This window comes from Mytilus trossulus, chromosome 10, assembly GCF_036588685.1.
Source record: "Mytilus trossulus isolate FHL-02 chromosome 10, PNRI_Mtr1.1.1.hap1, whole genome shotgun sequence".
Taxonomy (NCBI): Eukaryota; Metazoa; Mollusca; class Bivalvia; order Mytilida; family Mytilidae; genus Mytilus; species Mytilus trossulus.
This window is the reverse complement of record NC_086382.1, coordinates 60,363,638-60,388,727: the sequence shown is the minus strand read 5'-3', so window position 1 is coordinate 60,388,727 and position 25,090 is coordinate 60,363,638. Positions and strand designations below refer to the sequence as shown.

The window sequence follows — 25,090 nt, the reverse complement described above, 5'->3', positions numbered from 1 at the left end:
ATCAATCAAATTGATGAAAGCTCCGAAATTATACAAAAATGGCAATAAGAAATGGACAGATTTGTCTTTCACAAGTTTTAAACCCTAAATCAAACTCAGCTCGCAGAAATTTGTTTTGCATCTTGAAAAGAAGACTAATTTCACATAGTTCCAAGACTAACACCACCAAAACTATATCAAATGTCAACGAAGAGCTTAAAAATGATCACATAAAAACAAGTTTTAAATCTGGACCTTCATTAGAACATTTTATTGCAAACCAGTCCAGTGTTCTTCAGAATCAGAATGTACAAACAACTGGAACAACTACAGTTTCTTTGCCGTCTTATATCAGCAAGTCTACTTTGGATGGACAAAATCGAAAAGGCATGCAGGCTATAAAATGATCTGAAAATTTTTATGAATCCTTGACCTAATTACAGTACTACCTGTGACTTTATCTTATTAATGGTGGCCATAAAAAATAAGTTCACCATGGTGGCCCTATATGTTCATCATCTTACCCCCTGTTGCTTTTTAATACACAAGGTATTACTCAAAAACTAGTCAAGGATAAAGGGAAATCTTGAATGCATTGAAGTGTTAAAATTATATAACTTACAGGTCAGGTGTCTCAGGTAAAATATACATGTATGTGTTTGTCAAATTTAATAATTGTGATTATGACAAGAAATTCAAAAATAAAATGAAATAATAAAACTAGTTAAAAATTAATTTGTCCTGACTACTTGTTTTGATATTATACCTTATAAATAATTTTTGATAAATTAAAGTTATTTTTTTTTAAGTCTTTTTTTTGGTAGGCATGGTAGTGAAGAATAAATGAATATCATTTTCAAATATACTGCAAACATTTACAATGCCTGCCTTTTTCAATTGACAAGGTGTTTCTCAAATTAATTTTCTAAAATCAAAATGGTAAATAATTGTAGATAGACTGATCTGCATTCAATATTGTTTAACATATGATTAAGATTGTCTTTAGGACTTATGCTTAATAAAATTTAGGCAATTCATTATTTCTTTATTGAATAAAATATTTATAAGTATTAGAAATATTTATTACAGCAAAATTTGATAATATTTTTATTGTCATATGATATTTTAAACATGATCCATGTTTTAGAGGTTAAGCCTTTCTTTTACTTTTTGTTCTTGAGACATTATAATGAGAAGGTAAATAATTTTCAAAATGGATTATCTCAAAGTTGTTTTGTTAAATTTACAATCGAGGAAAAGGTGTTCTCCATTGACCTACAAGAGGCACAGTTTATACATTCTATCCTTTCTATGTATTTTATATTGTCCACTATTTTTCTATTTCTAAATTATGACCAAAAATTCTCTACCTATTGACACAATCAAGTTTTAATATAGTTAATATCTTAAGTTTTAATTTTTAGATTTTTCTTTATATTCATTTTTTATTAAGGACTTTAAAAGTCCTATTTCTTTCAAGTCCCTGCAATTATTAACTTTATCTAAAAGGCCTAGGTTGATTTAAATATTCTTTGTAAACGTATACCAAGAATATGTACCATGCCAGTCCAGCACTATCGACAATATAATACACGACAATATAATACACGGGAAAAAAAATTGATTTAATTAATAAGACCATTTTAAAAAGTGACACCATCTTTAGAAATGCACTTTTTTTTCTGGAGACAAATTTTGAAAGAAATTAACCAAACTGAAGATAACATATTTAATAAGTTTCAAGACAATTTCTTTAAATAATTTCTTTTCATAAGATTCACTTGATTCAGATATATAAGAACATTTTTCATTATGATTAGCATTTTTAATGAACATTTATCAAAATATGATGAGAACTAGGTGGGCATTTGGAAAATAAGTTTTGACGGTGATTGTTTGTGCACAACTCTTGTTTTGAGATTTGAAGAAAATTTAGATGAACAAAATTAGTTTTTTCCTAAACCATATAATGATACTTGTAGTTTTCCTGAATAATATTAGATGTTATCAAAATCTATTGTAAAAGGATTGATATTGATCATAAAATTGTTTAATTACTTTAATTTTTTTAATTTGAAATATCACTTGCATGATTATTAGTTATTATTAATAGTAATGACTCATTTAATAATGTTAACAAACAATTGAATACAATGTGCATTATGTACATTTATATTAACCTTTTACTTAAAAAAACAATTATTAAAAGTCTGTTTATTTTAAATGCTAGTCAATAACTTTAGCTTTGACTTTTTGCCATTTCTACTCAAGATTCTTACTAAGAAGAAATTAAAAGAATAAGAAAAAAAACATACAAATATGAAAAAAAAACCAATTAAAAAATTAAATATAATTAAAGACATGAAAGACAAAAAAATAATAATAAATTAACAGACAAAAACAATATTTTATTCTACATTTCCAAAAAAGGTGAAATGTCAATTTTAAAAGAAACCCAAGTTACCTGTACAGGTAAATTTTAATGAAACATACCAGCTGAAAACTTCAACCCTGATTGATTTTAACAGGTAACATAATTAGATAAAAAATCTGCCTATGATTTATGACCCCCAATAAATGGCCAACATCTCAATATTGAATACCCCAATAAATGTTCACCATTGGATGTTGACCATGCAAGAGGGTGGACATAACTAAGAGGAAGTCACAGGCTGTACTGTAGCTGCATGAGTTTACAGTCTCCACGTCTTGCAAAATATGCTATTAAATTTTTTTGGCATCAAAGCACAAAAATTATGATAGTATACAAGACCTCATGATTATTTGGTCTAGCCCTAAATATACCTGTATCTTTTTTCACTATTTTCATCATGGCTTAATTAAGATCACAAATGTTCAGTTCCAATACAATTTTGACGTCTAATATAAAATAAATGGCACCACCATGGAAAAGTGATTGTTGGGCAGATTCTGATCAGGTCAACTGGGACAGACATCCAAATATCCACAAGGTGTATTATGTGTATTGAGTAGTTTGTCATTTCTCCAACTCTGCACCAATTTCATTGATGTTTATTTGAGAAAACAGACACTCAAATATTTTGAGTAAATTAGTTTCCAATATTGTCAATGAAAGGGGTCCTTTCAAGTTTGGAACACAAATATATATGGATCTTATCACTATGTGCATACATGACATAAAACATCTGATAACAATTAGGAATGTGGCATCCTCATTCTTGAATAGACCCTTTGAGCTAGCTTGACTTGCATTTCTGCTTGCTCTACTCATAAAATAATGTCGTCTTGAAAGGCTTTTTTTTTGCTTTGATGCCTTCCTGCATCAAAAAAAATAAAATAAACAACCCTTCAATACATTTATTTTTGGAACTATTAACCCTGATAAAGAAAATTACTTTTGCAAGGTGCTAAAAACAAATTATATCTTTATTCAATAATGTCAAATGTTAAAGTCATCTTTAAAAATAGAGTTATCTTCCTTTTGTCCAGAATTGTAGTTAAATTAAAAAACAACACTTGAATTTTGGTAATCATATATGAAATACGTTATTTCATGTATTTATTAATCAATTGAAAAAAGTATCAAAAGATATTTGTCAATGATTGTAATAAATTGTTCACTTGCTAAAGCAGAAACCAAAACAGGTGGACCTGGTGGATGTCATAGATGTTACCTTTCAAAATAAGAAAAAATAATAAAAAAAATTACCAGAAAGATAATTTGTTATTCTTACACAATTTAGGAATATGAAGAAAATTCACTAAAATTTAAAGGAGAAATAGTGATTCACGTATACCTGCCAACTTTTCAAAATGCCCATGGGAGTTTTTCGTGCAAGAGGACTCTTGTGGTCCCAAAAAACCTTCAAAGGGGGCTTCAAATACATTTAAATGTTGTGTTTTGGCTTCTTCATACTTTTAATAGCCTAAAGCAATTATAAAATTAACTGTTTTGTTTAAGATTGTGGATAAAATTGCTCTTTCAAAATTTCCATCTTGGAGCTTCCATGGGGGAAATCACCCGCAAATAGTGACAGTTGGCAGGTATGGATACAGAAGGTAGTTAGATTTATATATAAAAATATCCAATGATTATGAAACTTTGAAATGACAAATACTACATGTATGACACACATTCAAATTATTTGAAAAATGTCAACTCAAATATATGCTTTGTGGTTTCTATTTATAAATAGATTTTGCATATGAAGATGCAGTATTTTTTCATTGTATATTTCTACTTTGATGTTCATGGATGTTAGCTGATATTATGTATTTCTTCTTTCAGTTTACTTCGATGTACATGGATGTCAGATGAACGTAAATGATGTAGAGATCTCGTGGTCGGTGTTGAAAAACAGTGGGTACACAAGGACTACAGAGCTAGGGCAGGTAAATATCCAACTGTCAAAACTATTTAAGTTTGGTTTTTGATAACTAATTAATTTTGATTTATAAATATGAAGGGCTGTTAAAGTAATTTTTTCATGCATGAAATCTCCCAAAGATGATGGAAATAAATCTTGACTTTTTCTTTAAAAAGAAAGAAGTTTGAAATTGCACATTTCTCTGCTTCTGCAGTATGGACTTATTTAGTATTTGGCTATGAAGTTAATAATTGTAATTGATTTTCAGAGGTGCTGCCGTTTTTCAACTTTTAAATTAGGATTTCTATTTTATATCTGTTTATGTTATACTTAAATTTAAAAGAAAGGTTGTGAAAACATCACATAAAAAAGTGTTTTTTTTAAGTCATGTTAGTGTTTCCTTTAATAAACATAGAGATGGGCCTGCAAGAATAGCACACCTAGTACCAACTTTTGTCATTTGTCTTATTTCAAGGATATTACAGTTAAAACTTAATTAATAGTTTTTAGTCGAAATCATTTTGATTTGTATTATTTCATTTTTGTATGCTGAAACTTACTCCTTCATTTTATCCTTAAACTATATAGTTTGGGGTTCATATAATCAGGGCTATAAAAAACAGCTTACTGAAATGAGATGTTTTGTACACTTATTTAAGATGATGGCCTAAACTATTTGGGAGGATGGCCTTAATTATCTCTCTTTCATTCAAGGCAGATGTAATACTCATGATGACATGTTCTATTAGAGATGGTGCCGAACAAAAGATATGGAGAAAATTGAATATTCTCAAACAGTATAAGAAAAAAAGGCAGAGAAATTCCGAAAATTTACCACCATTGAAAATTGGTATTTTAGGTGGGTAGAAATTTTATTAATTCACACATGAATGAGCAAATTATAGGTTTAAATCAAAATGTTATTCATAATTTGCTGGAAATACATTTTCAAAAAACTACATGTACCAAGATTTGAATAAAGATGTATCAGTACAATCAGACAGTCCTTCAAAACATTAAAGGATGTCAAAACTCATAAGTTGTCAACAAGGTTTTTTCTAGGCTAATAAATAATTGTGAATATCAAACTATGATAAAAAAAACTAGATGAGATTTAGAGATATTTAACCATTGATCAGAAATTTATGTTAAGGGAGCCAATACATGTAATATCAAGAAGATTACAGTCTACAGAAGGAGGCTATGAAGTATGGTTTTGATTTAAAATAGAATTAGTCAAACTTATCCCTTTATATGGTACATTGTATATTAATACATAACATCAGACCCATAGTATAAAATTGAGAATGGAAATGGGGAATGTGTCAAAGAGACAACAACCCAACCAAATAAAAAACAACAGCAGAAGGTCACCAACAGGTCTTCAATGTAGCGAGAAATTCCCGCACCCGGGGGCGTCCTTCAGCTGGCCCCTAAACAAATATATACTAGTTCAGTGATAATGAACGCCATACTTATTTCCAAATTGTACACAAGAAATTAATATAAAAATAATACAAGACTAACAAAGGCCAGAGGCTCCTGACTTGGGACAGGCGCAAAAATGCGGCGGGGTTAAACATGTTTGTGAGATCTCAACCCTCCCCCTATACCTCTAACCAATGTAGAAAAATATGTAAGTTATAAGTCAAGCAGAATGTGATAGCCTGCCATTTAGGTCAAGTATGCAGTACAATGTACTTTCAAGTGTTAAACTGTCAAATTGTCAAATTTTGTTGTTGGACATCTTTTAATGAAATTATAGTGGTGATATTATTAATGCTAAAAGGAGATGTAATTGGTATTGCAATAATAAGAAATCACATTCTAATATCTAATACATATTCAGATTTTCCTGAAATCGCAGTAATTATTCTCTAAAAATCACAATGATATCTGAATTTACAGTTTTTCTGTTCATAATTTTATTTTTTTCTTCTATTTTATCCCCCAGGCTGTATGGCAGAAAGATTAAAGTCCAAGATTTTGGAACAAGAGAAAATGGTGGATTTGGTGTGTGGTCCTGATGCCTATAAAGATTTACCCAGAATGTTAGCTGTTACTGAGTCAGGGCAGACTGCAGGTATACTAGTTATGCTTATTATAATACAAAAATTAGAGGTCATCAGGTCATCTTTGGTAAGATACAAAACATCTTTCGCAAGCCCTAATGTCCCAAATAAATTAATATTTGAAAATCAGAAGATGCAAAACAAGTAGTCACTAGAGTTCAGATGAAGTGGATATATACGCAATTATAAGCAACCTTTCAGCAATGAGAAATGATACTGTACAGCCGGCTATTAAAGAATGTTTTGAAATTGAACATATAGAAATAGTTTGCTTTCCCAACATATCAAATGAACCTTTTTACTAGGTTATTTTTAATATGCACATATGTCTGAAAGAATGATACATGTAATTAATATATAGTGGAAAGATAAGTTAAATAATTTGACTATCTGTTAGTACTGATGAACCTGAGGCAAAAAAAGATGTTTATAATTAATGTCAAACAAACAGCATTCCCCAAAAAACAAAACATAAATAATCAGAAGATTTGTATTTAAGGGCATACGATACAGTTACAGGGGAGTTAATGACGTTGCTGACGTAAAATGTCATTTTCGCGACGTCAAACTGCGACGTATCGGGAAAAGATGCATTTTTCGACTGATTTTTATCATTCAAACTGATTTAATTTGAAAACAAGTTCATGGACCCCTATTTTTCAAAACAGCAATTTGTTTCCTTTTGTAGGGAGATTATGTGACCCAAATTTTATAAAACTGTAAATATAGGAATTTTTTTAATTTTGATAAACATGCAGCAAAAAATGACGTATTTTCCTCAATTCATGAACATTTGATAAATATGAGTTATTTCTGAATAAAAAAATGAATAATTTTTTTAGGATACTTATTAAATGCAGAAATTACCGATTATTTAACAAAAAACAATTTGTGTTTATCTTGTATAACAAAAAAGTTATGTCCTTCTTTCGAAAAAGAAATTACGGCCACAAATCTGAATTTTGAGCAAATATACAACATTTCAACCTCATTTTACTCAACAAGTAGCACATGAAGGTATATTTTTTATTACATATTTGTTTTAATCTGGTAAACAATAGCCTATATGCAAATTTTCACGAACTTGTAAATACAGGATTGAGGGCATACGATACAGTTACAGGGGAGGTCATGACGATGCTAACGTAAAATGTTATTTTTGCGACGTCAAACTGTGACATATCGGGAAAAGATGCATTTTTCGACTGATTTTTATCATTAAAACTGATTTAATTTGAAAACGAGATCATGGACCTCTATTTTTCAAAATAGCAATTTGTTTCCTTTTGTAGGGAGATTATGTGACCCAAATTTTATAAAACTGTAAATAGAGGATTTTTTTAAATTTTGATAAACATGCAGCAAAAAATGACGTATTTTCCTCAATTCATGAACATTTGATAAATATGAGCTATTTTTTAATAAAAAAATGCATAATTTTTAAGAATACTTATAAAATACAGAAATTACCGATTATTTAACAAAAAACAATCTGTTTATCTTTTATAACAAAAAAGTTATGTCTTTCTTTCAAAAAAGAAATAACGGCCACAAATCTAAATTTTGAGCAAATATACAAAATGTCAACCTCATTTTACTCAAAAAGTAGCACATGAAGGTATATTTTTTATTACATATTTGTTTTAATCAGGAATAAAAATAGCCTATATGCAAACTTTCACGAACTTGTAAATACAGGATCAAAACTGTATCGTATGCCCTTAAAAGGCAATTATACTTCATTTTTTTACCTGCATCAGCAGATAATTTCTATATACATACTTTAAATCCAGCTCCTAATGTACCCTCATATTATTTATAATTTTGAAAACAATTGTATTTTTCAGTCAATGTTCTGTTGTCACTAGATGAGACTTATGCTGATATTATGCCTGTCAGACTTAATGAAAATTCACCATCTGCTTTTGTGTAAGTTCTTAAAAAGTAGTCTAAATTAAAACCCATTCTGATTTTATCATCTGGTATTTTTCCATATAGTGCATTTTGAAAAACTGGTAGAAACAATAATTTTTATATTTTAAATATTTCATGCAGATCCAGCTTGAAGTGAGGAATTTTGCAATGTTTGTTGAATACTATCTAATAGTTTTTGACAAATCTAACTACATAAAAAATTTAAATAAACATTTGTAAAAAAAATCTGGCAAACAGGACAGAAAAAAAATAAAAATTTCTTCCTACATATTTCAACCTTGAATCTCTGATACTTCACCAAAAGATTGTACACACAAAGTTATGCACCTGGTTTTATGGAAATGATCTTTATAAACTGAGCCAAAATTGTTCAAAAATTTCATTTGAATTTTTGAGAGGAAAAATTTGATTTCCCAGAAACAAGTATTAATAAGAAAAAAAAATTGTGGTAAGTCTATAAATTAGACAACTGTCCAATGAGTCAAAATGACACGGATGTAAGAAACTATAGGCAAAAGTTACACATTCACTAATGAGCAAAACATATGCTGCATAATAAGTTATATAAGGTCTTCATAAATTTATGTCATAAATGGAAAAAAACAAATGGTCTGATTAATGTACAAAACAATAAACCAAAAACAATTATGGACACGATGATACAGAGTGACCAACAATAACTACTAAAATTACAAGCTCTTTACTTCTGGCAATTTTTGAATTTGACAAAAATGAAACTTAATTGGTTAATCCTATAATCTTTTGTTTTCAGGTCAATAATGAGAGGCTGTGATAATATGTGTTCATACTGTATTGTACCATTTACCCGTGGAAGAGAAAGGAGTAGACCCATTTCCTCTATTTTAGACGAAGTCAGAATGTTGTCTGATCAGGTATAGAATTACTTTGTTAAATTTAATTTACAATATCTATAATAAAAATATTAGAATTTGTAAAAGCTTTGTTTGATATAATTCAAAAAGTAAATTATGTTTGCAAGAAGAAATATGTTGATTAGCAATTTCATGGTTGAATTTAGAAAAAAAGGATACCCTGATAGAAAATTGTATTGTTCTGACAGTAAAGTAAAAACGGTTACATTCCATAGTATTCATTAGTTCAATGGACTGAATTTCCAGTTTACTTAGCGGTACATTTTGTATGTTGATCAATGAGTTACAAAATTGTTATAAGGATAAAAAAGGAGATATTATATAATTGCCACTGCATCAAATTTTCTTCAAAGACCAAATGACAGGACTGACAGCTTCAGAAAACCATAAAGCTTATCGTTTGATGAATTGTGTATTCTCTCAAATTATTCTGTAGGTCACAAATACAGCTTTGAAATAAATGGACATAATGATAACAATATTCTGTAGTGACACAAACTATGTAATTCAGTGGTTGTCGTTTGTTTATGTGTTACATATTTGTTTTCCGTTCATTTTTTTACATAAATAAGGCCATTAGTTTTCTCGCTTGAATTGTTTTACATTGTCTTATCGGGGCCTTTTATAGCTGACTATATGGGGTATGGGCTTTGCTCATTGTTGAAGGCCGTACAGTGACCTATAATTGTTAATGTTTGTGTCATTTTGGTCTTTTGTGGATAGTTGTCTCATTGGCAATCATACCACATCTTCTTTTTTATATGTGTAGATTTCATTTCTGGTGATCAGGCCATTAGTTTTTCTTGTTTGAACTGTTTTCATTTGTAAACCTTATGAGGCCTTTTATAGCTGATTTGCAGTATGGGTTCTGTTCATTGTTGAAGGCTGTACAGTGACCTACAGTTGCTAATTTATATGTCATTTGGTCTCTGGTGGAGAGTTGTGTAATTGGCAATTATACTACGTCTTTTTCTTTTTATATCTATTGTAGAATTGATGTCTGGCAACATAAACAATGATAAGTAAATTGACCCCTACATGTCTTGTTATGTTGTTGTTTTAGTTTCATGATAGTTTATACTCTTTTATACATATGAAGTTTGAAAGTTTACAATGAGAAATGACATAATAAAAATATATTTTATTTGCACAGGGAATAAAAGAAGTAACATTACTAGGACAGAATGTCAATAGTTATAGAGATACATCTGATTCTACAATCCACAACAGTATTGATACTAAACTGACTGCTGGCTTCAAAACAGTATATAAACCTAAGACTGGGGGAAGAAGGTTTTCAGATTTACTTGATAAAGTCTCACAGATAGACCCAGAGATGAGAATTAGGTTCACATCACCACATCCAAAGGACTTCCCCGATGAGGTACATAAAATTTAAATTCAATATTTGTAAATTAGTTCACTTCTGGTTTGTGGTGAGGTTTGAGTTGCTCATGCTTTTTATGCCCCATTTATGGGCATTATGTTTTCTGGTCTGTGTGTCCGTTTGTCTGTCCATTTGTTTGTTCATGAGTGTGATCTTACTGATTTTTATGCCAAATTGTAGATTTTACCTCAATTTCAAGGTCCATTGAACATTGAAAATGATGTTGCAAGTGGGGCATCAATGTACTATGGACACATTCTTGTTTGTGTAGACATGTTTGTCTTTGTATGACTTTTGTATTGAAAATTAAGTTAATTTTGTTAAGCATTCATCAAACTAAATATTAATCCTCTACCGATGAAGTCCATCCATCTCATGATCTGTCTGTCCATCGGTCAGTCTGGCAAATCAGTTTTCCACAATTTTTTCTTCAAGTTAGAAGATATTGATTTGATATTTGGTGTTTTTTTTTATCATGACAAGTTACAATTCAATTTGAATTTTGTTCCGTTGATAATTTTGTGTAATGTTATGGTCCTTTTTTTTCCCATGCATAAAGTTTTTTTCAATTGTTATAAGCTCTAATAACTAGTAGAATATTTTGTAGGTATTAGATTTAATAAAAGAAAGGTCAAATATATGTAATCAGATACACCTTCCTGCTCAGAGTGGAAATAGTGAAGTTTTACAGAGAATGAGACGAGGCTACACAAGAGAGGCCTACCTTGACCTGGTCTATCATATCAGACACAGGATACCAGGTAATTAGGATAGGTGTTTTAGATCAATACATCCAGTCTTAACTAAAACACTTTGTACAAGAAAGATCTTCATTGAATCTGTTATTGGTTATATATATATTTAAGACAAGTACCTTATTTTATATTTGGCTCTTATTTTGCACTTATTTAATGATTTATGCTCTAATAACAAAAGTGATGATTTATGCATATTTTTTATTGTTTTTTTAGCTCACCTGGCCCAAAGGGCCAAGTGAGCTTTTCCCATCACTAGGCGTCCGTCGTCCCGTGTCGTCCGTCGTCATTGTCCGTCGTCATCGTCCGTCGTCGTTAGCTTTTACAAAAATCTTCTCCTCCGAAACTACTGGGCCAAATTTAACCAAACTTGGCCACAATCATCATTAGGGTATCTAGTTTATAAAATGTGTGGTGTGACCCCGTCAAACAACCAAGATGGCCACCCTGGCTAAAAATAGAACATGGGGGTAAAATGCAGTTTTTGGCTTATAACTCCAAAACCAAAGCATTTAGAGCTAATCTGACTTGGGTATAATTGTTTATCAGGTCAAGATCTATCTGCTCTGAAATTTTCAGACAAATCTGACAACCCATTGTTGGGTTGCTGCCCCTGAATTTGTAATTTTAAGGAAATTTTGCTGTTTTTGGTTATTATCCTGAATATTATTATAGATAGAGATAAACTTTTAACAGCAATAATGTTCAGCAATGTAAGATTTACAAATAAGTTAACATGACCGAAATGGTCAGTTGACCTCTTTAGGAGTTATTGCCCTTTATAGTCAATTTTTAACCATTTTTCGTAAATTTTAGTTATCTTTTACAAAAATCTTCTCCTCTGAAACTACTGGGCCAAATTAATCCAAACTTTTTTTTTTTTTTTTTTTTTTTTTTTTTTTTTATTTTTATTATTTATAACTTCCAATTTACAACATAATATACACAAATATAATAGCAATATATAATATATAAATCTATAGATATTATCTAATCAATACATCTTTCTATTAGGAAGCAATTTTTTTTTAATTTTTTTTTTAAATATACAAATATAAGATAAAGAGTAAAGCAGTTTGAACACCGGAGAGAGAGAGATAGAAAGAGAAAGAGAGCGAGAGAGAATAGTGTGGTGAGTTTTCAATATAATTCATCTAGAAATTGAATTCTATTTTAGTATAGTAAATACAGCATTTTCATTTATAACATGTATATACATTTTTGTACTTAACTAAGCATGCTAAGTAATATATCAAAAGCATTCCATTCTCTGAGAAACTGATGTTCACATTTGTTTTTCATAGCAATATTTTTGTCCATTGCATACACATATTTTATCTTTTCTTTTACTGAGTTTATTGTCAGTTGTTTTTTAAAACATCCGGAATTATAAATATATTGCTTTATGGTAAGAAAAATAGTATTTTCTGCATTGCCTTTTGATATTTTTGCAGTGTTACCAAACAAAAAAACTTCTTTTTTAAAAAGTACACTAATTCCATTGGTTAGAAACCAATTTTCAATCTGTTCTAATAATAATTGTGTATGTTCACATTCCCAAAATAATCCAAACTTGGCAACAATCATCTTTAGGGTATTTAGTTTTAAAAATGTGTGGCCTGACCCAGTCAACCAACCAAGATGGCCGCCCTGGCTAAAAATAGAACATGGGGGTAAAATGCAGTTTTTGGCTTATAACTCAAAAACCAAAGCATTTAGAGCTATTCTGACATGGGGTATAATTGTTTATCAGGTCAAGATCTATCTGCCCTGACATTTTCAGATGAATCGAACAACCCTTTGTTGGGTTGCTGCCCCTGAAGTGGTAATTTGAAAGAAATTTGGCTGTTTTTGGTTATTTTTCTTGAATATATATAGATAGAGATAAACTGTAAACAGCAATAATGTTCAGCAAAGTAGGCTTTACAAATAAGTCAACATGACCGAAATGGTCAGTTGACCCCTGTAGGAGTTATTGCCCTTTATAGTAAATTTTTAACCATTTTTAGCTCACCTGGTCCGAAGGGCCAAGTGAGCTTTTCCCATCACTTGGCGTCCGGCGTCCGGCGTCATCGTCCGTCGTCCGTCGTCGTTAGCTTTTAGAAAAATCTTCTCCTCTGAAACTACTGGGCCAAATTAAACCAAACTTGGCCACAATCATAATTGGAGTATCTAGTTTAAAAAATGTGTGGCGTGACCCGGTCAACAAACCAAGATGGCCGCCACGGCTAAAAATAGAACATAGGGGTAAAATGCAGTTTTTGGCTTATAACTCAAAAACCAAAGCATTTAGAGCAAATCTGACATGGGGGTTTAATTGTTTATCAGGTCAAGATCTATCTGCCCTGAAATTTTCAGACGAATCAGACAACCCTTTGTTGGGTTGCTGCCCCTGAATTGGTAATTTTAAGGAAATTTTGCTGTTTTTGGTTATTATCTTGAATATTATTATAGATAGAGATAAACTGTAAACAGCAATAATGTTCATCAAAGTAAGATTAACAAATAAGTCGACATGATCGAAATGGTCAGTTGACCCCTTTAGGAGTTATTGCCCTTTATAGTCAATTTTTTACCATTTTTCGTAAATCTAAGTTATCTTTTACAAAAATCTTCTCCTCTGAAACTTTGGGCCAAATTAATCCAAACTTGGCCACAATCATTATTGGGGTATCTAGTTTAAAAAATGTGTGGCATGAATCGGTCAACCAACCAAGATGGCCGCCATGGCTAAAAATAGAACATAGGGGTAAAATGCAGTTTTTGGCTTATAACTCAAAAACCAAAACATTTAGAGCAAATCTGACAGGTGTTTAATTGTTTATCAGGTCAAGATCAATCTGCCCTGATATTTTCAGACGAATCGGACAACCCTTTGTTGGGTTGCTGCCCCTGAATTGGTAATTTTAAGGAAATTTTGCTGTTTTTTGTTATTATCTTGAATATTATTATAGATAGAGATAAACTGTAAACATCAATAATGTTCAGCAAAGTAGGATTGACAAATAAGTCAACATAACCAAAATGGTCAATTGACCCCCTAAGGAGTAATTGTCCTTTATAGTCAATTTTTAACACTTTTCATAAAATTGGTAAATTTTTATTAACATTTTCAACTGAAACTACTGGGCCAAGTTCATTATAGATAGAGATAATTATAAGCAGCAAGACAGTTTATTACAGTAAGATTTACAAACACATCACCATCACCAAAACACAATTTTGTCATGAATCCATCTGCTTCCTTTGTTTAATATTCACATAAACCAAGGTGAGCGACGCAGGCTCTTAAGAGCCTCTAGTTAGTAAATCTTAGTTATCTTTTACAAAAATCTTCTCCTCTGAAACTACTAGGCCAAATTAATCCAAACTTGGCAACAATCATCCTTGGGGTATTTAGTTAAAAAAAATGTGTCCAGTGACCCGGCTATCAAATCAAAATGGCCCCACAGCAAAAAATAGAACATAGAGGTAAAATGCAGTTTTTGGCTTATAACTCAAAAACCAATGCATTTAGAGCAAATCTGACATTGGGTGACATTGTTTATCTGATCAATAACTATCTGCTGTACAATTTTTAGATGAATCTGACAACATGTTGTTGGGTTGCTGCCCCTGAATCAGTAATCTTAAGGAAATTTTGCTGTTTTTGGTTATTATCTTGAATATTATTATAGATAAAGATAAACTTTTAACAGCAATAATGTTCAACAAAGTAAGATTTACAAATAAGTTAACATGACCGAAATGGTCAATTGACCCCCCTAAGGAGTTATTGTCCTTCATAGTAAATTTTTAACAATTTTCATAAAATTTGTAAATTTTTATTAACACTTTTCACTGAAACTACTGGGCCAAGTTCATTATAGATAGAGATAATTGTAAGCAGCAAGACTGTTTAGTAAAGTAAGATTTACAAACACATCACCATCACCAAAACACAATTTTGTCATGAATCCATCTGCTTCCTTTGTTTAATATTCACATAGACTAAGGTGAGCGACACAGGCTCTTTAGAGCCTCTAGTTTATGTTTATCTGTAGCTTTTTTTTTTAATTAAGGGCATTCTACCTAAAAAAAAATTAAATTAATGCCCCTTGTCAGTTATTTGGTGGAATAATATAAATGGTGTGGAGTTTTGGGTGTATACTTATAGACTGAAGATGTCAGATCCAGTTTTGTTCAGCTTTGTTCATTAACTTGTTTAGTGTACATGTTGTAAATATTGAGTTTTACCAAAGAAATAAATGAAATAAGACATAACTGGATTGTTATTGAAGATGACAATATCAGCTACAATAAAAGAGTTAGGGATTATGTCATCTTAATGGGAACTAATTATAGGTTTATGTCATTTGTTTATGAGCTCTCTTTGATGGTTATTTTGAATATACCTTGCTTATGATGTATAGATGACCATCTCATTTTTGCTGTATTAAATCTTTTATCTTAAATAGAGTATTAACCTTTTCAAAAACCAGTGATCTAGGGATAATAAACATACAATCCTTGAATCTAAAATACATTTAAAAAAAAAGAAATCTTATAAGGCTTATCACTACCTTTTTGATACACAAAAAAATAGTGCATTGATCCTAACAATCTACATGCTATCAATGCACATTTTCAGAAATTCATAAATGTAATATGTGCTCAGATATTCAAGTCACAAAATGATGTTACACCTGCCCTTTTGCATGGTGTAGGAATCTATTATCTATTCTAAAAATATAAATGATGTCATTGTTAAAGTTGTCTTTAAAATTGGAGTTATCTTCAATTGTCCTGATTTTTAGTTGAATATATGCTTTATTAGGGCCCCGCCTAAGGCGGGTCTCCCTATAGTGATCAGTCTGTCCGTCTGTCCGTCCGTCTGTCCGTCCGTAACACTTTAGTGTCCGCTCTATATCTTGAGAACCGTTATGATTTCAAAGTTTATACTTGACATCCATTTTAACCAACACCCGAGGGTGTGTCATGATGTATGTACAACTTCCTAGGTCAAAGGTCAAGGTCAAAAACTTTAGTTTCAGTTGACAACCCTGTGTCCTTGGGTGAAGACCGTGTCCGCTCTATATCTTGAGAACCCTTATGATTTCAAAGTTTATACTTGACATCCATTTTAACCAACACCAGAGGGTGTGTCATGATGTATGAACAACTTCCTAGGTCAAAGGTCAAGGTCAAAAACTTTAGTTTCAGTTGACAACCCTGTGTCCTTTGGTGAAGACCGTGTCCGCTCTATATCTTGAGAACCCTTATGATTTCAAAGTTTATACTTGACATCCATTTTAACCAACACCAGAGGGTGTGTCATAATGTATGCATCCTAGGTCAAAGGTCAGTCTGTGGGTCTGTCCATCCGTTCGTTGTTCTTAACAAATTGTGTCTGCTCTACCTCTCGAGAACCCTAAATATTTCATACTTTATACTTGGTGGGTCATAATATATTGAAAGCATAATTCTAAAAATATGTGACAAATATCAATTGGGCAGCACCTTTAAACATTTGGTTCAAATATCAATCCATATATCCAGAAGTCACCTTAGAGTAGTCAACAATGAGTTCACATCATGCAGTCATATCACTATTATACTATGAAAGTAAGTTGAGAATATTTATCAGTTTTAACTTAAAATCTTAGATTAAAATCACATGTGAGACTATGTAATAACTTCAAATAATGCTTCATATCAGATTATCCATACAACTTATTTACCCCACATTATTGACAGCGGGGCCCACAGAGATGGCTCCCATCTCAATGATATCTAGTTGAAAATGCAATATTTAATTTTACTTCCCACTGATAAATTAAGGCAATCTTTACCCTTCTGTGCTAACAAGCACTTTAATTGTTTATTTCAGATGTGTATTTATCCAGTGATTTTATTGCTGGTTTTTGTGAAGAAACAGAATTGGAGCATGAAGATACAGTTTCATTAATGAAGGAAGTAAAATATCATGTGGTCTATTCTTTCCCCTACAGCATGAGACAAGTTAGTATTATGTGCTTCAGTTTTTATACGACCCCAAAATATATTTGCAGTCATATATTGGTATCACATCATTGTTGTTCTTGTCGCCCAGATAGTCCAGCGGATATCAGAATAATTGATCACTTTATGGTAAAAGCATGAAACTTGGCATAGTGAAAGATTAAGGGGTAAAGACAAAATTCAGATATGGAGCCACGAAAAAAAAATACAATATGGCCGCCAAATTCAAGATGGCCGACATTAGTATAAAATAATTCACTTAATGAAGTCTTCCAATTTTAATGTGTTCAGAAGATGTCACAAACTTAAGGAAATACAATAAAGATATGTCAATTATTGTTTTTTTTAAACCTTATAAATAATTCAGAAATCATCAAAATGGCGTCCAAATTCAAAATGGCGCGTCAAAATGTCTAAGTTTGACAGTATTCGTATGTATACACCATCATTGTGTGACAGAAAGTTACCAACTCCGCGAAACTGATCATTTTATATTGACAAAGGCCTACAATGTATCATTAATGCCTGGGTGCATAGATAATATTTTCAAAATGGTGGAAATATTCAAAATGGAGCCGTTTAAAATGTACAAATTTGACGTTTGTTTTTAAATATGGTATATAAATGATTAAAAAATAATGGATAATTTATTTCAATACAAGCACTTATATACAAACATATTATTATTTAATGTAACAGGTGACATTAACTATGAAATAAAAATGGCCGATACAGTTCAAAATGGCGTCTTCGACGAGTTCTTATTTTTCACAGTTACAGGTAATGACCTTAGAAAATTTCACAATTTTCCTGAAATGAAAAAAAAACCCAACATATGCAGTATTGAATCAGTGCAAAGAGTATTTCTTTTTAGAAATGAGATAAGAAATAAAAAAAAAAACTCACAAGTAACTATTTAACATAACAACAGATTAAAATTATAATTAAAATATGATACAAATGCAGGGAAATCAAAAGAAAGCACAGTCACGATCAGTTTCTCTTTCACAGTCCGATGAGCAGTTGCATAATGCTACATGCATTTCACTGCTGCTTTCAAAAATTTACATGCTCCTATACATCCTTTCTTACATCCACAGTGGATGAACTCTTGGCATGACATTGAAGCTTCAGCAAGCACAGACCAGAATGGTACCCCAGTACCATCAAGTTTTTGCCAACCAAATAAATCTGGTGATGGCATACTTGAATTTGCAACTAAACAATTGCGCCAAATAACACTATTACGCCAAATAACACTACCTTGGTAAGCTGCACGTTTCGTATGTTCAATGAAGAAGTGCATCTCGTGATGGAGGAATATTGTCAATTGTTCTTGTCTTCTGCGTGAATAACTGTTTTCTAAACTCATTCACCATATTAGCTGTACTAGACCGCAAAAGCACAACATATCGTTCTATTACTTTTAACACTTTTAAATTTCCACTTCATTTGGATTTTCAATAACCTGCAGAAATGGTTCTGACAACTCCTCATATACGAACCATGTATCCCAAGCTGATTTCGTACCTTTCCCAGAAAAAGCTGAGACTGTGTCAGAACTATTAAATGAATGGAACAGTGGAAAGTCTTTCAATTTCAATGGTCCTAGAGCAAGGCACAATCCATAAATTGAAATATATAGAAAGTTCTTTCCAGTGCCAAAAGCTATCCACAGCTGTTCAGTCATTTGAATTCCCCTTTTAATGCAGCTGGGAATGAGGACATATCAATTGAAAGTTCTCCTTCAACTATTGGGATATCTGGTTTGATGAATATTAGTACAGCTGGTGGAAGATTTGAATAACTCTCTGGTAAAAGAGACACTCTCTTTGACTGGCATTTCAACACAGGTTCAGATTGGTCAAATGTTTGAACAACGCCTTGAACATCCTCTGAAATATGTTGGAATAAAGATATACCTGTACCATGGAATGAATCTTTTAACGAGATATTGCTTGAATTGTGATCAATGTTGTCTACAGCAGATGAAGTAAATACATTTTGTAATAGATTGGTAGGGCAAACAATACCTTCTTTGAAATAACGACGACAAGCATCCTTGGCCATGGAAGTAGAAATTTCTAACAATCGGTCGTAGGAGACAGGCAGTCCAAGTTTGAAGAAAGTATCTACTAGATCACGTTTGCTAGTATTACATGGATCATGATTCCCAAATAAGCACAAACTGGAGGTTCATGATCTTTCATGTGACGGTTGGATAGTTTCTTTGTACACCTATACATCAGAAGATGTGCTATTGTTAATGTCGACTGAGAATATGAATGATCCTGAATGTTGGGTTCAAATTGAATCATACTGACCAAAGTAAGCAATGACTGGGGTACATAAGCTTCCTGATATCCCTTTGGGAAGGTTCCTTTAAATTCTGAATTTGATGCGAAAATATCTTTACGAGCAAACGTAGCTGCTTTTGATATGTTGACAAACTCATTATCAAAGTCTTCTAAGCAGACTCTCTTCAATGCGGGACCAATGTCATCTTTGAAAGCAAGAATGTTTTCAAGACCTTGTTTGTAAGCATCTAAGTTAGGGAAATTACAATTCTGTGTTTTAGTCGTGTACTATTCACTCGAGATGAAACATCTGCACCTAGACATATTATTCTTTCCGTATAAAGTTTACATAGATCTGACAATCTGAAAATGCAATACCATGGATTTGACTTTCCTTCTTAGATTCAACATTATCATTTTTCATTTCAATTTGAGATGCACGATTATATAAGGAAACAAAACATTTAGAGTGGTACTTTGCTTCCTTTGCAATTAGATCACCAGCACTTAACTTTGAAAGTAACAACGTGTCATTTAATTTTACTGCTCATTCTCTCACACGTGTATCCTGTCCAAACGTTGAGGACTCATGAAGGGCTTCTTGGCCATTTTCATTACAGAAAAAGCACACAGACGGCTTACTGGTGGACTGAACGGAGAGGCTATGTCTAGTTTTCTTTTAGATGTGGTTGCTTTATCATCTATTCTCTCATGTGAGGTTGGTTTTTCTGCTCTATCCAACTTTGTCCTGTTCAGTTTCAAGTTGCAAGATTTGTGCCAACTTGCCTTTTGGTCAATGAAATACTGTGCTTTTCCAGATCCCTCATATAAATATAAGTTTTCAATGCACACATTAATGCCTTCAGGCATCAATCGTAATTCATGAAACTTCTAAATATTTTCAGCTAAAGATTGATGACCATCACCAACATTGAGACGTTTAGAATCAAATGGGCATATACTTTTTTCATCTATTATTTCTTGGCATAGGATGCAATTTGCAATATCAATATTATTTAACTTAGTTGGTTTGTCATATTCTACACTTGATACCCTGAACGTCTTTTCAGTAGCCATATGTAAGAAATATGATCGTAAATTAGTTTATATATTCCTTGTATATAACTTCTGTATGCCAGACGTGTGTTTCGTCTTCAAATGATGTATCAGTGACGCTTGAATCGAAAAAGTTAAAAAGACAAACAAAAAGTATGTAATTTAATATTTGACGACCTGAAATCCTGAAACTTTTGCAGAGCACAAATATTTGTTGATTATTATATAGCTTTCTAGATATACACGATATAGTTTCTGATAATAAGACTTTTGACGGCCATTTTAAATATGTCGGCCATTAAGCAATTATTTTTGATTGTTCCGTATTCAGAAAAAAATAATTAGCATCATAACTAGCAATATGCCAAGTTTTTTGCTTTTAATTTCAAATGATCAATTATACTATTTTTTTTTGGACTCTGCCTCATGAGTGTTGGCGGCCGTTTTGAATTTGTCGGCCATTATGGAATTATTTTGATTGTTCCATATTCATTAAAGATTAATAAGCACCATAACTAGCAATATGCAAAGTGTTGTGTTTTTATTTTCAATGATAAATTATACCATATTTTTGGACTCTGCCTCATGACTGTTGGTGGCCATTTTGAACTTTTTTTTATTGTTCCATATTCAGAAAAGATTTTATAATCATCATAGTTAGCAATATGCAAAGTTTTGTGCTTTTATTTTCAAATGTTAAATTAAACTATACTTTTGAACTCTGCTTCATGACTGTTGGCGGCCATTTTGAAATTGGCGGCCATTGTGGAATTTTTTTTGATGGCTCCATATCCAAAAATGTTGATAAGCATCATAACTAACACTGTGAAAAGTTTCATGCTTTTACCATAAAGTGATGAATTGTCCCAAAATATTGGACTTAGTTGCTGGACTAAGAGACATTTTGTTTCTGAAAAATAACTTGTATAGTAAATTAAAATCTATGAAATTTTGACACAAGGTTTTTGACTACAAAAGGAAGGTTGGGATTGATTTTGGGGGTAATGGTCCCAACAGTTTATGAATAAGGGACTGAAATTATACCACAAGTTTCCATACCACAAAGGGATGGCAAGAATTGGCTTTGGGGTGTTATGGCTCTAATTACCGTTGAGGAATTATGGGCAAACAAGGGTTTCCTGGTCAATGGACAATAGCTTTAGTACAAAACATAATTAAGCAGTGTAAGGTAATTATTTCAAAACCAACATTGACAATAACCTCCCTTACACTGCTTTAAAATTATGTATAAAGAAATGTTGTATTGTCTTGAGGTGATTAGCTGTCAGTTTACTTTTAGAAGTTACTATTTTAAAAATGATGATGGTAATTTGATTTTAGCCATGATTATGTATGTCATATCTATTTTAAGGCTTTCATGATGTATTTAAATGGGCTATTATGGTTGCAAATTTTTTTGGAAATTTGAAATGATATTAAGGTCAAGTTACAGTAAATGGGCTATGTCACAGATTTCAGTAAAATTTGGCATACAACTCTGACTCAAAGAACTTAAACTGAAAATCGAAAAAATATTGTATTCATCTCAATCATCATTTGAAATATAACTGATTGAATTCTCACAAAATTAGTAAACATTTGTATAGAAAGCACATAAAATCGGCGAAAACCCTTCTGAAATTTGTCTTAAAATCGCCAAATCTCAAATTCTACTCCATAGATTTTTCTTAAAAAACTATATGTTGTCGATACATAAATTTCCGTTATAATGATGCAAAATAAAGATAGGGTCACCGACTTCGTTTTTAAGGTATACATCTTCAAAGTTGCGTTCTTTGTGAAAAAATCCAACAAAACGTCGAAATAATCGTAAAGTTATCGCGTTGCAGGCCGTATTTACGTTGATTTTTGACGTTTTTCACTACCAACAAGGTAACAAATTGATTATTAGACAAAAAACGAAGTCGGTGACCCTATGATTATTTTATATCATTAAAACAGAAATTTATGTGTCAACAATATATAGTTTTTTAAGAAAAATCTATGGAGTAGAATTAGAAATTTGGCGATTTTAAGACACATTTTAGAAGGTTTTTCGCCGATTTTATGTGCTTTCTATAAAAAATATTCACCCATATTAAAAGAAATCAATCTGCAATTTTTCAGATAATAAAAAAGATAAATGTATTATTTTTTCGATTTTCAGTTGTAGTTCAGCAAGCCAAGGTTGTATACAAATTTTTAGCAAAATCTGCAACATAGCCCATTTACTGTTCCTTCACCTTAAGACCATATCTTGAGGGAAAGATTTTTTTTTGGGAAAAGTGGAGGGGAGGTTTAAACAAATTAGGGGTAGTGGAATGGGACAATTCTTTCTTATAATATGATTTTTTTTTTTACAGCATTTTTAGATTTTATAAATCAGATACTGTTAGTTAAGTAATTATTGTGTGCATTCTATATTGCAATTTTTCATTTCAAACTAAAATGATTTTTTTGGGATATTGAGAAAAATCCTGTTTAATTCATATAAAAAAATTCAAAATGATAGTTTAAATTATTGCAATTAAAACCCTGTCACATATTTTTGCAAAAAAAAACCCCCAACATCACAATAAATTCTGAATTTACAGATAAAAATCAAGGTCATCGACATTTTGTTACCAAAGCTTTTCAATTTTTCACTGTAGAAGACAAGTGCCTACCATAGACTTAAAGATAATGTACCAGATGATGTGAAGAGCAGACGACACTTACAGTTGAGAGATTTGTTTAGACAAGAGGCATTGAAGTTAAATCTGAACGAAATTGGTAGCATTCAGTTAATTTTGATTGAAGGGGTAATGTTCTTTAAATTTTATTGATTTTACACAGAACTGTTGGGAAGTTGTGTTGTAAACATTTTCATGGGAATTTCTAAAAACAAGGTAGATTAGGTGGGGGAAAAAAATGAATCTGAAAGTATTTTTTTATTGAAACATATAAATTTGTTGTCTATAAGAAAAACTTTCTGAACTAAATTATTTATAAGTTGGAAACATTTAAAGTACATTCTTTTGATGTGTTCTTATGATTACATTTTGAGAACCTAATCATAACAAATGTTACTGATTGTTAAAGAAATAAACAAAGACAGTGACAATTGTTAAAAGAAATTTCTGGAGAAACTGATACTATTTGACACATCTCTACAAGGTATATCCAGATAATAACTTAGAAAGCATTAAATTGATAACATGTTGTTTTTATACTTTACAATACTGGTTGACTATTAGTCCCCCATGGTATCACCAGCCCAGTAGACAGTACTTCCATGCTGACATGATTTATAACAAACTTTCTAAAATTGTCTGCTAATGAGTTAAAATTTAAAAATTTAACGAAACTTAACGTTTCAACTCCCTCAGGCAAAGTTGATATTAGATGAAGTTGGCTATTTTTAGGTACTTTTGGTCATAAGGCTCTTCAGCTGTGTCCGTTCTTTTACATCCTTGCCTTTATAATGTCTGGCTGTGAATGTTTCTAATTAAGGTTTATCAAGAAAACAACTTTGGATGCATTAAATTAATAAATTGCTGTTTTCATATTTTATAATAACAGACAAATTACAGAATTGTCCATTGTATCCCTGAGACCATGAAAAGATTAAAAATATTAATTTGTTGACAATTTTGACAGGAGAGTAAAAGATCACCATTAGATATGGCAGGAAGAAATGATGGTAATGTTAAAGTTATTGTCCCTAACACCAACATCCCACAGGGCTGTGCTGATATGTCTACAAGAAAAATACAGAGAGGGGACTATGTTGTTGTTAAGGTAGGCTTATCAGAAAATAAAACTAAAAGAAATGACAAAATAGATTTTTTTCAAATCCGTCTTTTTTGGGATTACATTATTTTTGTAGGTGAACAAGCTATTCTTTTGTATTTTCTTTAGCTTACTGTGGATTCATTATTACTTGTAGGATACCAATTTTTGTGGTCAAAATTTTTTTCACTCTTTTAAGTGAAAGTGGAAAGAAAATACTGCAAAAGAATTTTTGAATAAAGATAAGCCAAACAATTTTGTGGAATTCCAGATTTGTTTTCAGTTCAAAGGTTCAAAGAGCAGTATAAAGCACTTTATTGATAGACTAGTACAGAAAACATTATTATAAAGTAATGTAGCATAATGAAAAAAAAGTGTCACTAGTTGTTCCTTGTAGTTTTATTATTTTTTTATACTTTCAGGTTAGATCAGCTAATTCTCAAGTTTTACATGGAATACCTCTGTACCATACAACTTTGACAGAATTTTATAACAAAGACAATTTAATTTCTAAACAGTTGTGCCAATCATCAACTTTATGAATGATATTGTTTACACCTTAATTTGTTCAGTAATAAAATTCATGTAAAAAGGCA

General features: G+C 31.3%; 1 protein-coding gene across 1 annotated transcript; it reads left to right on the top strand.

Moving 5' to 3' along the window:
• Positions 1 to 3: 3 nt before the first annotated feature.
• LOC134688295 (mitochondrial tRNA methylthiotransferase CDK5RAP1-like) lies at positions 4 to 25,090 on the top strand. The gene is made up of 12 exons (XM_063548860.1): positions 4 to 366; positions 4,250 to 4,353; positions 5,043 to 5,187; positions 6,283 to 6,411; positions 8,248 to 8,329; positions 9,108 to 9,228; positions 10,382 to 10,612; positions 11,223 to 11,376; positions 17,240 to 17,370; positions 23,375 to 23,524; positions 24,363 to 24,503; positions 24,917 to 25,090. The coding sequence occupies exons 1-12, from the start codon at positions 39 to 41 to the stop codon at positions 25,034 to 25,036; spliced, it is 1,836 nt and encodes a 611-aa protein (XP_063404930.1). The 5' UTR covers positions 4 to 38; the 3' UTR covers positions 25,037 to 25,090.